Source organism: Mobula hypostoma, chromosome 1 (assembly GCF_963921235.1).
Source record: "Mobula hypostoma chromosome 1, sMobHyp1.1, whole genome shotgun sequence".
NCBI classification, from domain to species: Eukaryota; Metazoa; Chordata; class Chondrichthyes; order Myliobatiformes; family Myliobatidae; genus Mobula; species Mobula hypostoma.
In genome coordinates, this window is record NC_086097.1 from 199,880,728 (window position 1) to 199,896,407 (window position 15,680).

At 40.5% G+C, this 15,680-nt stretch overlaps 1 protein-coding gene across 8 annotated transcripts in view; it reads left to right on the top strand.

The window, feature by feature from the left end:
• The window catches only part of LOC134354150 (protein EFR3 homolog A-like), a 167,324-nt gene that overhangs the window by 133,435 nt on the left and 18,209 nt on the right, over nt 1–15,680 (top strand). For all 8 annotated transcript variants that reach the window (XM_063063021.1, XM_063062985.1, XM_063062995.1 and 5 more), the window contains 2 exons: nt 4,880–5,011; nt 6,439–6,500. In XM_063063021.1, coding sequence (XP_062919091.1) covers nt 4,880–5,011; nt 6,439–6,500 — 194 coding nt within the window. The remainder of the gene's footprint in view (nt 1–4,879; nt 5,012–6,438; nt 6,501–15,680) is intronic.

Sequence of the window (15,680 nt, forward strand, 5' to 3'; positions counted from 1 at the left end):
CCCACAGTAAATTATGTACATAAGCTAATACAGTGGATCAAAATGTTATCATCAAAAGCTATTTCAATAATTGAAAACAATTGTTTCTAAAAAAAAAATCCACGTGGAGCCTTTTATTTGTTACACTGCTGTATTATAACTTTTATATTTGATCTGTAGAAAATTGTGCATTATTAATGCGGTTAGGTCTTTAAAATTTATGAATGAAGCTGGAGACAGAAACATAAGAACTTAAGAAATAACGGTGGTATGCCATATAGCTTTTTGAAATACCTTCACCATTTCAATAAGGTTGAAAGCCTAATTTGGTCTTGTGTGTATTCAGCGATTCAGCACCTCCATAGTTCCTTGGCTCTGAATACCAAAGGCTCATCATCTTCCTCATCTTCATCTTAAAAGAGCAATCATTATTGTGAAACCTTGCCTCTTTATTCCGGAATCCAACCACTCCATCCATCCACCAACACCCCTAACCCCTATCAATTTAAACACCCACTTAGATACTGAGGCCTTGATCTACTTTAATGATTAGGATATGGTCAGCACCTGCATAATTTTTTTGAACTAGCAGAAAAATCAACCGAAACTCAATTTGCACTGGAATTAAAAATGCTTAAATTTCCTTGATATTTTATATCACAATTGATTGAAAAGAAAACTCGCAACCTTGTATCTACGTAGTGATTTTATTGTTTTGCAAAACCTCTTAAAAATGTGTTGAATGACATGGATGATGATTACATAATCTACTGTTATTTGGAAAAGCAAAATCCATGTCCTCATTAATTATTTCTAAACATCTTGTCCTTTGCATAATTTCCTAATATATAAAACTTCCATTAGCTCCAATACATCAGGGAGTTCAATTTGGTCATGAAAATCTCCATCATTCAGTTGTGACATTGAAGACACACTTCTCAGATTGAAATTCAACAACGTATTACCCTATATTAGGAGTGAAATATAGAAACATAGAAAATAGGTGCAGGAGCAGGCCATTCGGCCCTTCGAGCCTGCACCGCCATTTATTATGATCATGGCTGATCATCCAACTCAGAACCCAGCCTTCCCTCCATACCCCCTGACCCCTGTAGCCACAAGGGCCATATCTAACTTCCTTTTAAACATAGCTAATGAACTGGCCTCAACAGTTTGCTGTGGCAGAGAATTCCACAGATTCACCACTCTCTGTGTGAAGAAGTTTTTCCTAATCTCGGTCCTAAAAGGCTTCCCCTCTATCCTCAAACTGTGACCCCTCGTTCTGGACCTCCCCAACATCGGGAACAATCTTCCCGCATCTAGCCTGTCCAATCCCTTTAGGATCTTATACGTTTCAATCAGATCCCCTCTCAATCTTCTAAATTCCAACGAGTACAAGCCCAGTTCATCCAGTCTTTCTTCATATGAAAGACCTGCCATCCCAGGAATCAATCTGGTGAACCTTCTTTGTACTCCCTCTATGGCAAAGATGTCTTTCCTCAGATTAGGGGACCAAAACTGCACACAATACTCCAGGTGTGGTCTCACCAAGGCCTTGTACAACTGCAGTAGTACCTCCCTGCTCCTGTACTCGAATCCTCTCGCTATAAATGCCAGCATACCGTTCGCCTTTTTCACCGCCTGCTGTACCTGCATGCCCACTTTCAATGACTGGTGTATAATGACACCCAGGTCTCGTTGCACCTCCCCTTTTCCTAATCGGCCACCATTCAGATAATAATCTGTTTTCCTATTTTTGCCACCAAAGTGGATAACTTCACATTTATCCACATTAAATTGCATCTGCCATGAGTTTGCCCACTCACCCAACCTATCCAAGTCACCCTGCATCCTCTTAGCATCCTCCTCACTGCTAACACTGCCACCCAGCTTCGTGTCATCCGCAAACTTGGAGATGCTGCATTTAATTCCCTCATCCAAGTCATTAATATATATTGTAAACAACTGGGGTCCCAGCACTGAGCCTTGCGGTACCCCACTAGTCACCGCCTGCCATTCTGAAAAGGTCCCGTTTATTCCCACTCTTTGCTTCCTGTCTGCTAACCAATTCTCCACCCACACCAATACCTTACCCCCAATACCGTGTGCTTTAAGTTTGCACACTAATCTCCTGTGTGGGACCTTGTCAAAAGCCTTTTGAAAATCCAAATATACCACATCCACTGGTTCTCCCCTATCCACTCTACTAGTTACATCCTCAAAAAATTCTATGAGATTCGTCAGACATGATTTTCCTTTCACAAATCCATGCTGACTTTGTCCAATCATTTCACCGCTTTCCAAATGTGCTGTTATCACATCCTTGATAACTGACTCCAGCAGTTTCCCCACCACCGACGTTAGGCTAACCGGCCTATAATTCCCCGGTTTCTCTCTCCCTCCTTTTTTAAAAAGTGGGGTTACATTAGCCACCCTCCAATCCTCAGGAACTAGTCCAGAATCTAACGAGTTTTGAAAAATTATCACTAATGCATCCACTATTTCTTGGGCTACTTCCTTAAGCACTCTGGGATGCAGACCATCTGGCCCTGGGGATTTATCTGCCTTCAATCCCTTCAATTTACCTAACACCACTTCCCTACTAACATGTATTTCGCTCAGTTCCTCCATCTCACTGGACCCTCTGTCCCTTACTATTTCTGGAAGATTATTTATGTCCTCCTTAGTGAAGACAGAACCAAAGTAATTATTCAATTGGTCTGCCATGTCCTTGCTCCACATAATCAATTCACCTGTTTCTGTCTGCAGGGGACCTACATTTGTCTTTATCAGTCTTTTCCTTTTTACATATCTATAAAAGCTTTTACAGTCCGTTTTTATGTTCTCTGCCAGTTTTCTCTCATAATCTTTTTTCCCCTTCCTAATTAAGCCCTTTGTCCTCCTCTGCTGAACTCTGAATTTCTCCCAGCCCTCAGGTGAGCCACTTTCTCTGGCTAATTTGTATGCTACTTCTTTGGAATTGATACTATCCCTAATTTCTCTTGTCAGCCACGGGTGCACTACCTTCCTTGATTTATTCTTTTGCCAAACTGGGATGAACAATTGTTGTAGTTCATCCATGCAACCTTTAAATGCCTGCCATTGCATATCCACCGTCAATCCTTGAAGTGTCATTTGCCAGTCTATCTTAGCTAATTCATGTCTCATACCTTCAAAGTTACCCCTCTTTAAGTTCAGAACCTTTGTTTCTGAATTAACTATGTCACTCTCCATGTTAATGAAGAATTCCACCATATTATGGTCACTCTTACCCAAGGGGCCTCTCACGACAAGATCGCTAATTAACCCTTCCTCATTGCTCAAAACCCAGTCCAGAATAGCCTGCTCTCTAGTCGGTTCCTCGACATGTTGGTTCAAAAAACCATCCCGCATACATTCCAAGAAATCCTCTTCCTCAGCACCTTTACCAATTTGGTTCACCCAGTCTACATGTAGATTGAAGTCACCCATTATAACTGCTGTTCCTTTATTGCACACATTTCTAATTTCCTGTTTAATACCATCTCCGACCTCACTACTACTGTTAGGTGGCCTGTACACAACTCCCACCAGCGTCTTCTGCCCCTTAGTGTTACGCAGCTCTACCCATATCGATTCCACATCTTCCCGGCTTATGTCCTTCCTTTCTATTGCGTTAATCTCTTTTTTAACCAGCAACGCCACCCCACCTCCCCTTCCTTCGTGTCTATCCCTCCTGAATATTGAATATCCCTGAACGTTGAGCTCCCATCCCTGGTCACCCTGGAGCCATGTCTCTGTGATCCCAACTATATCATAATCATTAATAACAATCTGCACTTTCAATTCATCCACCTTATTACGAATGCTCCTTGCATTGACACATAAAGCCTTCAGGCGCTCTTTTACAACTCTCTTAGCCCTTTTTAATGCTTGCCCTGGATTTGTCGGCCTGCCACTTTTACTTTTCCCCTTTGTACTTTTTGCTTCTACGCTCACTTTACACCCCTCTGTCTCTCTGCACTGGTTCCCATCCCTCTGTTGTGAACTAACCTCCTCACACCTAGCCGCTTTAATTTGATTCCCACCCCCCAACCATTCTAGTTTAAAGTCACCTCAGTAGCCCCCGCTAATCTCCCTGCCAGGATATTGGTCCCCCTAGGATTTAAGTGTAACCCGTCCTTTTTGTACAGGTCACACCTGCGCCAAAAGAGGTCCCAATGATCCAAAAACTTGAATCCCTGCCCCCTGCTCCAATCCCTCAGCCACGCATTTATCCTCCACCTCATCGCATTCCTACTCTCACTGTCGCGTGGCACAGGCAGTAATCCCGAGATTACTACCTTTGCGGTCCTTTTTCTCAACTCCCTTCCTAGCTCCCTATATTCTTCTTTCAGGACCTCATCCCTTTTCCTACCTATGTCATTGGTACCTATATGTACCAGGACCTCTGGCTCTTCACCCTCCCACTTCAGGATATCTTGGACACGATCAGAAATATCCCGGACCCTGGCACCAGGGAGGCAAACTACCATCCGAGTCTCTGGACTGCGTCCACAGAATCGCCTATCTGACCCCCTTACTATCGAGTCCCCTATCACAACTGCCCTCCTCTTCCTTGCCCTACCCTTCTGAGCTACAGGGCCAAACTCTGTGCCGGAGGCAGGGCCACTGTCGCTTCCCCCGGGTAAGCTGTCCCCCCCAACAGTACTCAAACAGGAGTACCTGTTGTTAAGGGGCACAGCCGCCGGGGTACTCCCCATCACCTTCCTTTTCCCCTTCCCCCTCCTAACCGTGACCCACTTGTCTGCCTCTGTTAACACTGATCTTGTTTCTAGCTTGGACTATTACAGCTTTCAGAAACATATTTATGAAATATATTATTTTTCTTGTCTCTAATTTTTCAAATTGTCACTAATAGGATTTGGCAGTGACTAATGAAGATAATTTGCCCACGTACAACCGTTGTGCCATTCTAGCTCTTGTGGCTGCATACTTGAACTTCCTAAGTCAGATGATTGCAGTACCAGCTTTTTGTCAGCATGTAAATAAGGTTGGTAGTTTAGTTTTTGAGACTTTCTTGAATTATCTAAGGAACTTGTGCTGGATAAGTTTCCAGAGGATTATGCAATGCACTGATCAGCCATTAGTTACATTGGATGGAAGTATTTTTAAAATAATATATTTTATTGTTGAGCATTGCAGCCAAATGCTTTAGTAAATACTGCCCAATGTACTCTTTCAGTGCTAAAGGTACTTAGTAAGTAATGTCAATGTGAATGATGGTGAAAATATAACATCCCTTGCTCAGTGGGTAAAGCATGGGAAGTAGTTAACAAAATGCAGCTAGGGTTTAAATTCCTTCCTAAGAATTGGTCCTGTCTAGCCTGAGCTGAGATGAGCTTTCAGGCCACATTTGAGCCATTACTAAAACTACCTTTTCTCATCACCTCCTTTACCTTGTGTAATTCCAACCCTGCATCTCTTAAATCTCACTCACATAGCAATTTTTAAACTCTAGACTGATTAGTCCAACTTGCAATCAGCTTTTCCCTTTCATTTTACTCTCTATAAATCTTGAACTCTTTACGAAACCACCTATCTGTCTCTTCTTATGCCATTATCCATTTGCTCTTCACTGTATTGTTTTACTGACTTGCCTTCTTCCCTGGCTAAGTTATTAGTTGATTTTAGGGTTTTAACATGTGCTTTCAAATCTCTTCTTGATCCTAACCCTCTATCTGTATAATCTCTTCCATCACTTTATCTGTTTGATTTATTTGCATTCGTTTTAATTCTAGCTACTGGAAAAGTAACTGCTTCATCTTGGCAGGCACTTCAATAACCAAAGCTCAGAACTTATATTCCCTTCCTAAATCCTTCCACCTCTCATTCCAACTTTATGATGCTAATTATGTCAATCAATGTTGACCAGACAATAGGATTTTAGATATCTACTCAGCTTTCTCCTTAACCTGTCAACCTTTAGTTGTCAATGCTCCTGTGAAGTACATTTGCATAGTTATTCAAAATATGCTATATTTTTGAACCTAATAGTTTAAAATTAAATTGACCCAAGATTTTGTAAAATTTACTTTGCTATTCCTCTTCAACCGAGTAAAAGCTATAAACTGGAATATGCTGTAGATCTCTAATTTTGTCCATGAAAGGTGAAAGCTGTTGGGTTCTGAGCTTGGATAACTAGGCAACATTCTTGTATCCATTATCAGGTCTTCAGCTCCCAAAGTTAAGTTCACCAGTTACCTTTGGACTGTACAGTGTCCAGTGGAAGATAGTCCACTAAGACATGGGGTAATGAATACAGTTTCAGCAAGAATGGGAGCTTTACTGAATAGATATCCATATTTGCATGGTATGGAAGCAAACTGTAGAAACAAAAATCCAAAGATGTAGAATAAGCGATGTATGTATCGAATCATCTTACTTAACTACTGTATGACTTCTGACTTCCTTTTTAAGGTGATTGAAATACGAAGCAAAGAAGCACCTTATCTTCTGCCTGAAAACCTCTCCAGAGAAAAGTATGTGCAAGTACAGTAGATGTTGCTTGAAAATTAATTTCTGTTTATTTTTATGTAAGGGAAATGACTGTGGTATAGCAAATCTGAACCATTAACATTGGTAATTCAATTTCTCAAAAATAAGTTCATAAGTAGAGAATCTCGTGAAAAAGACAAGGGTCTGGGCCCGAAACGTCGACTGTACCCCTTCCGGTAGATGCTGCTTGGCCTGCTGCTTTCACCAGCAATTTTTATGTGTGCTGCGGAGAAAAATTATTCCTTGTTCTCAGTTCAAATGTTTCAAAGGAACATTTAATATCAGAGAAATGTATACAATGTGCGAGGGGTGATTGATAAATTTGTCTGGATCTACAACCTAATTTGCTTACGGCAATTTTTGGGTTTATCCCATCGGAAGTAGGAAATATTCCTTTTTCCGCTCAACGTATGCTAGCCTTTTCGACCTTTCTGGTTAGGCGAGCCATTTTATTGAAGTGGAAGGATTCTAATCCACCTACGGTCTTTTATTGGCTCTCCTCCATTATGTCCTGTTTAAGTTTAGAGAAAATAAGAAGTCGGACATTTGATACATCCTTTAAATTTGAGCAAATTTGGCGACCTTTTATCCAATATTTTCATTTAGTTTGATTTATTACTCTTTCAGTCATTTTTTTTCGAAGTTTTAGATTTGATCAGAAAGCCTTTTTCTTTTTTTTTAGTCGTATCCTCAAAATGGACGGCCCAGTCCCTTTTTTTCATTTTTTTTTTATATAGTGTGGGTTTTTTTTTCTCTTCACTTAAAACCCAATGTTTTTTCTTTTCTTTTCATAAACCGATAAGAGGAGAATTGCTATTTTCATTTTTTATTATATATTTTATACTAGTTTTACATTATCTATGATTTGACAATGTCTATCTTAGTTTCAGTTTGATTTGTTACTGATATATATATTTGAGATAATTCTCCTGTTGATTGTATTTATGCTGCTTTTAAATCAATGAAAAGATTAATAAAGAAAGAAAGATAAATTTGTGGCCTAAGGCAGAAGGAGTCAATGTTAGAAAACCTAGCATATTTATTTTTCAACGTAGTCCCCTCCTACTTGTACACACTTAGTCCAGCAGTCATGGAGCATACGGATCCTTTCTTTGTAGAAGTGGTCCACAGCAGGGGTGATTGATAAATCCGTGGCCTACGGTAGAAGGAGGTGAGTTATACAGCTCTCGTTACATGCATGTGCAGTTCAACTCTGAGTGAAAATGCAGAAAGTTTGAAGTTTCTCCTCATCTCCTTCTACTTTAGGCCACTAACTTATTAATCACCCCTGCTTAGGACCACATTCTAGAGGTCCAAGATGCTGACTTCTACAATGAAGGAATCCCTATGCTCCACGACCGCTGGACTGAGTGTGTAAATGTAGGTAAAATAAGTGTGCTAGGTTTTCTAAAATTGACTCCTCCTGCCTTAGGCCACAAACTTATCCATCACCCCGCATACATCCTGAAATTCTTTTTCTTCACCACCATCCACGAAAACAGAGGAGTGCCCCAAAGAATGAATGATAGTTAAATGTTAGAATCCCAAAGCCCCCCCACCCGCTCCTCCCCCTCCCACGCAGAAGCAGCAGCAAAGCAACGATCCCTCCTCCCCAACAAGCAAAATAAACATCGGCACCCCCCAGCCAGCATGCAAGCGTTGTAGCAAAGCATCAGTAAAGACACAGACTTGTAATACCCCAAAGACTACTCGTTCACCCGGTAATTCGACATACCTCAGTCAGTCAGTCTGTCTCTGTCTGTCTGTCTCTCTTCCCCCCTCTCCCTCTCTCTTCCCCCCTCTCCCTCTCTCTTCCCCCCCTCCCTCTCTCTTCCCCGCCCTCTCCCTCTCTCTTCCCCCCTCCCTCAATAAGGGAAAAAGAGGTGTCTCCATTTCACAGTGAGAGGGGAGAAATGACTAACAGCTTGCTGATTTACAATGCTAAAAGTCTGTTGTGTTACTTTTTCTAAGCTTTTGGATAAATGTCTTGAAAAACACCAGACAGCATTAAAATAGGCAGAAACGTTTATAGGAACAATCGATCAGATCTTGTCTCAATTATGAGCTCTGTGTTAGCATCCATGCCATGGAAATGAAAATGAAATTAAAGCAATGGATGTGCTTGAATGGCCCACACAGATATGTTGTATTTGAGGATTGTAATGCCTCCATGCACCAACAGACACATCATCAGGGAGGTAAAGAGAAACTTAAGACCAATTTGTAGATGAAAATAATTCTGTATATTTCTCCTGAAACCAATAAAGTTATATTCATAGAAAAGTATGGCACTGAGATAGGCTCTGTTGCCTACCCATCCATGCCAACTTTTGTAATCATCTATTCCGATTATATTTGTCCATGTTAAATCTGTAGTCTTCTGTGTCTTCATAGTCAATTGTCTCAAGGCATTTTAAATGTTGTGATTGTATCTACCTCCTCCACCACTTCGGGCTGTGCATTCCAGATACCAGCTACTCTCTGTGTGGTAAAACCTTTCCTCTTTGATTTGGTCTGAACCTCCACCCTCTTACCTTAAGCCTATTACCTCTTGTCTTAGACATTTCTCCCACCACCATGGAAAAGAAAATAAATTACTGTTTGTTCAGAATTTTCATAATCATATTTACTTCTATCAGTTTCTAATCATTATCTCAATATGACAACTGTACTACATAGACTTTTTTTCTGATCATGTTATTGCTTGTATAGTTTTTCATATTTTGTTCTTTTTGTCAATGATTCTGTGCCTGCGATACTGCTGCAAATAAGGCTGTCATTGTACCTGTGCATTCATGTCCTTGTACATATGACAGTAAATTTGCCTTCACTTCAGGGAAAAACAAGCCCAGCCTTTCCAACTCTCCCTGTAGGTAAAGCCCTCCAATCTGCATTGTGAGTCCTGACTAAGGGTCTCGGCCTGAAACGTCGACTGTACTTCTTCCTAGAGATGCTGCCTGGCCTGCTGCGTTCACCAGCAACTTTGATGTGTGTTGCTTGAATTTCCAGCATCTGCAGAATTCCTGTTGTTTGTGAAACCCTCTGCTCTTTCTCCAGCCATATCTCATCCAAACTAGAACTGCACATGACACAAACACAAGAGATTCTTCAGATGCCAGAATTCCAGAGTAACACACACAAAATTCTTGAGGAACTCAGCAGGTCAGGCAGCATCTATGGAGATGAATAAAGAGCTGATCTTTCAGGCCAAGACCCTTCATTGAGACTGAAGGATTGCATGTTTTTTGAGTATGTTACATGACACAAGTTCTTGGTTTGGATGTAATTTGAGTAAAGTTGTAAAGTAACATTCGAACTCTGTAATTGGTATCCTGGCCAATGGACACAAACATGCCATATGTTTTTTTTTTAACCACCTGTATTCATCTGTGTTGCCACTTTAAAGGAAAATATTCCAAGAGATTACTGACTGCAAGAGCTACAAAGCACATAACCTACCTTATGAGCACAGCAATTTCTGCCTGAGCTGAGAATTTTTCCCACTTCCTTTTGAAGGTTTGCAGTTAATCTACTTTTATTGCAAGAGCTAACATTTTCTAAAGATCATTTACTTGTATCTCACATAGTTGTACCTTAAAATTATGGAAACCTACAGCACAGACACTTTTTTGGTCCACCTCATCCAATGGGCCACATTGTGTATCTACAGTCCCCTTGTTTGCTCATATTAGACCCATATGCCTGCATATTATACCTTTCCTATGAAGAAGAAAGCCTTTAACTCCGAGTGGAGTCATCGGGACGCCGTCATGATGGCTTTTGTTTTAGCAGACTTTCCTATTTTTACGAGGCCGAGTTGCTAGCTCGATGCTCAACCCAGCACGGATGGAAAGTGTGCATGGGAGCCGGCTGGATTCAAACTCGGGTGCCTTCACTCCGAAGTCCAGCATTGATGCCACTACACCACCAGCTGGCACCTTTCCTATCCATTTTATGCCAAATTGCTGAAATCTTATCTAATTGCATTTCTTATTATTGCATGATTTTTCATAATTTGTGATCTATCTAACTGAACACTATATAATGGATGCATTTTGAGTTCATCAATAATGTATCCAAGTTTATATACAATTGGAGTACAATGCCTCATCTCTACCACTCATTCTAGTGGTAGTTTTAAATTTTTTTCAGAGCTTCTCCACTGCTTTCTGAGGCATGTCCAAAGTTAATACTTGTTTATTATGGAAACTCGGTCAGCCAGTCAATGCCATATCTGACATCACTTTAGGATTATCCTTGGGCTGCCTCTTCCTATTAAGTGCGATAGGCTGAATCTGATCAACTTAGTGTCATGCTTGATACTTAACTGAGCTCTCAGGCTATTTTCCATTTTAAGAGCAACTTGTTTCCATCCCAGTAAATTAGCCTACCTCTTATTTTTGGTTCAGAATGCTGTTGTTTGCTTCAATTCACAAAATAATCTGCAGATGCTGGGGTCAAAGGAACACTCACAACATGCTGGAGGAACTCAGCAGGTCAGGCAGCATCCGTGGAAACGATCGGTCGACGTTGAAGGGTTCCGGCCCGAAACGTCGACCGATCTTTTCCACAGATGCTGCCCAACCTGCTGAGTTCCTCCAGCGTGTTGTGAGTGTTGTTTACTTCAATTGTTTGCACAACTTGTATTTTTCTTTCTTTCGCTTGCGCATCAATTGCTAATCTTTTATTTTTATTTTTATTTTTTTAGTTGAGTTCTTTCGGGTTTCTTGCTTTGTGGCTACCTGTGAACAAGCAAATCTCAAAGTTGTATAATTTATACATTATTTGATACTAAATGTACTTGAATCTTTGCCCTTATTTCAGTCCATTTGCTGTTGAAATTCTCATACATACCATAAGATGTAAGAGCAGAATTAGGCCATCTGGCCCATCGAGTCTGTTCCGCTATTCAATCATGGCTGATCATTTTTTTTCCTCCTCCTCAACTCCAGTTCCCAGCCTTCTCCCGTAACTTTGATGCCATGTCCAATCAGGAACCTATCAACCTCTGCCTTAAGTACACCCAACAACCTGGCCTCCACAGTTGCACGTGGTAACAAATTCCACAAATTCAACACCCTTTGGCTAAAGAAATTTCTCTCTATCTCTGTTTGAAAGGGCACCTCTCTATCCTAAGGCGGTGCCCTCTTGTCCTAGACTCTCCCACCATGGAAAACATCATTTCCACCTTCACTTCTTCTAGAATTTATTTTAAAATGTCTTTCAGGCTGGTCTGTCTTGCATACACAACTAACTTCAGCTAATTCAAATCTCTCATCTGTGTATTAATTCCAATTTACATATTTCTTCTGATCTTGCTGATATACTTCATTATTCATCCCTGTTTCACCATGTTATGACTATTCTTGTACAAAAAGCACTGAACAAGTCAAGTAATACTAATGTTTTGTGAAATACCTTTCACTAGAAATTAAAGGATATAGACATAATAATAACTTTAAGATGCAGAAAAAGGGTAGAAGGGAAAGCAAAAGTGAAAAGTAGAATGCCTCTCACAAGGTCAAAGCCAAGAGATTTTTACTATATTACTCCGGTTACTTAAATGAGGTTTTCAAGTTCTATCTCAGAAACCTAAACTTGCTCAAAACTTTCCACTTTTTCTTACTCTTCTCCTTATCCTCCACTCTGTCATTGTGAACTCCCAACAGACTGCAACCGGCTCTGAACTCCAATTCTAGCTCTTTATGCGTTCCTGCTTTTATTGGTTTGCATTGGCAGCTTTAGTTTCAGTTGCCCTGCCAGTTGTTTAATATGAAAAAATGTAGTGCTTTGACGGTCAGACCATGGAGGAACCATCGTGCACCCCCACATCTCCAGATGATCCTTTGATCTTAGTATCTGAGGCTGACGTGGGATGCCTTCAGGAGAGTGAAACCACAGAAAGCATCCAGACCTGACAGGGTACCTGCCCACATACTAAAGACCTGGGCTGATCAACTGGCTGATGTGTTCACTGATATCTTTAACCTCACGCTTTGGCAGTGTGAGGTACCCACCTGCTTCAAGCAAGTTTCAATTACACCAGTGTCCAAGAGGAGCGTGGTGGCCTGCCCCAATGACTATTGCCCATTTGTACTTGCATCCACAGTGATGAAGTGTTTTGAGAGGCTAGTGATGAAATGTATCTGCTCCCGCCTGAGTGGAATTTGGATCTGCTCCAATTTACTTATCAGAGCAACGTGCCCACAGCAGAAGCCATCTCATTGGCTCCTCACTCAATCCTGGGACATTTGGACAGCAAAGATTTATACATCAGAATGTTCTTTATCGACTACTGCTCAGCATTCAATGCCATCAACTCCTCAGAACTGATCAATAAGCTCCAAGACCTTGACTTCACTACCCCCTTGTGCAATTGGATAATGGCTTTCCTAACTTGTAGATCCTAGTCAATTTGGATTGGCAAAAACATCTCCTCCACAATCTCTATCAGCCCAGATGCACCAAAGGGCTGTGTGCTTAGCCCCCTGCTTTCCTTACTTTATACCTACGACTGTATGGATAAGTGTAGCTCCAGTGCTATATTCAAGTTTGCTGATGATACCACTGTTGCGTGCCAAATCAAAGATGGTGATGAATCAGCATACAGGAGGGAGATTGAAAATTTGGTTGAGTGGTGTCTTAACAACCTCTCACTCAATACCAGCAAGATCAAGAAACTGAATGCAGACTGCAGGAGAGGGAAACTAGAGATCCATGAACCAGTCCTGATCAGGGGATCAGAAGTGGAGAGGGTCAGCAACTTTAAGTTCCTCAGTGTTATCACTTCAGAGGATCTGTCCTGGACCCAGCACATAAGTGCAACTGTGAAGAAAGCATGGCAGCACCTCTACTTAAGAGTCTGTGGATATTCAGTATGACATCTGAAACCTTGACAAACTTCTATAGATGTGTAATAAAGAGCATATTGATTAGCTGCATCATAGCCTGGTATGGAAACACCAATGTCTTTGAATAGAATATCCTACAAAAGCTAGTGGATTTGGCTCAGTATATCACGAGTAAAGCCCTCCCAACCATTGAAACTTTGCTGTTGGAAAGCAGCTTATCTATCATTAGAGATCCCCACCACCCAGGCCATGTTTTCTTCTTGCTGCTGCTGCCAGCTAGAAGGTAAATGTGCCTCAGGACTCGCACCACGAGGTTCAAGAACAGTTGCTGCCCCTGAACCATCAAGCTCTTGAATACACTCACTAGCCTCATCTTTGAGATGTTCCCACGACCAATGATTTTCACATTTAGGACTCTTTATCTCATTTTTTCATGTTCTTATTATTTATTGGTATTTATTTATATTTGCATTTTCACAGTTTGTTGTCTTCTGCACTCTGGCTGATCTTTTATTGATTCTGTTATAGTTACTAGTCTGTAGATTTGCTGAGTATGCCACAGAGAAATGAGTCTCAGAGTTTTATATGGTGACTTGTGTATTTTGATAAAATCTGCTTTGAACTTTGTATTTCACTTTGAACTTTTGTTCGGGCTGGTTGCAATTTCTCTAGCTTGTTAAATTGCATTGTGCACCGTCAGATAAGTTGTGTGTCAATGTGGTCAATGGAGATAATGGGCTTTAATTAGTTCCTTGAAATATTTTTTATGTTGACACCTTTAAGGGAAATGTGATTCTTGGATTTTGTTTTTTTTAGTTGGTTACCTTGTTCATTTCAAAAATGTTCACTGCTGTGGATTTCATGAAGTTCTAGATTCATCTGCCTTTTAATTTATAGGAATAATTTAAATTTATGGTGCATTTTGATCAAAGGCAAACAACCCAGTTGACCGTGTAACTCCATGCAAAATTAAAATTTAATTTAAATGTCAGTAGCAGTTAGTCTGACAGTATCATTACTTAAATAACATGCGAGCACTGATTATTGTAATTCATTTCAGTGGAGAAGAATGAGGTTGCCATCTTGCAATTTGCCATCGTGGGATCTATTTTTATCGACTGGGATTAAGTTCATGAATTATTTTGTATAGATTGCTTTTTAACTATACCAACAGCAATTTATGTATTGTACTCTAGACACTGCTTAATCTTTCAGCCAAACTTATTTGAACTCCTCATGAATATTTGCTGTTGTTCATTCAGCTGTTCAATCTTTTTTAAGATGATCAGTTTAGATATTGTTTCTGCAAATTGGCAGTAGACAAGGACCATGGCCCAAGGTGTGGAGTTGGTGGAAGTGTGTCAAACCGAGACATTTATCCAGGCTACACTTGGGTCTCTGACTTGTTTACTAACTCGGAGAACATTAAGGATCCATGCCGTCTTGTCTTAATTTGCTGTATAATTATAAAGTTATCATTTCTGGGTTCCAAGTACTGTGGATCTGGCACCAACTGTATTCTTTGCCTCCCAGTTCCAGATCATTTAATCTTCAAACCAAATGCAGATATAGTACCAACCTAATCCTAAACTCGAACCTGCAATCGTTATAGAAATATCACTCATGAACTGAAGGTTTTCCCAGTGATTCAGGAAGATATTTTGTAGTCTAGTTTCCAATCACTGCAAAACATTGAATTAAACTAGACTGGTTGACATCTGACTTGCCTGCCAAAACAAAGTCTGTGTTAGACCTTGATACTGATACATCTGACCTCCTGTTCCTCTGTTGGATTTGCCATTATCCAGCAATGAAGCTTTAGGAGTCTGCGCAGAAGGACCATATCAGACCTCTCAAATTCACATTGAATGAGATTGTCAACTGTTTGGAAAAAGTGACTTTTTGTTTACATTGTTTTGATGTTTTTATTTGTTCATGTTTGAAGGTTCTAATCTAAGTTTTTAATTAAATCTACTGGCATAGCTTTTGAGTATCTATTTTTCTGAAACACTTCTAAGACCTTTCAAGGGAAAAATTTGTCAATGTCAGAGCATTCTGGGGTTATCGAGTTGATGGTATTCTCTCTGAGCTTTACGTGCTGTCTGGAACCTATTCTACTTTACTATAACATCTCTAAGGAGAGTGTTTGCCAAGGTTCAGTGTTTGTAGTCAGATTGTTCAGACTTGTGCATTTTGGAAACTGTAACTCCAGATAAACTCTGCACACAATGCATCCAGTAAGTAGGCCAACTTTAGCATGATGTCATCTACCTTGAGGCATTAATTTCATTGCTGTTCACAGGATTTTTACTG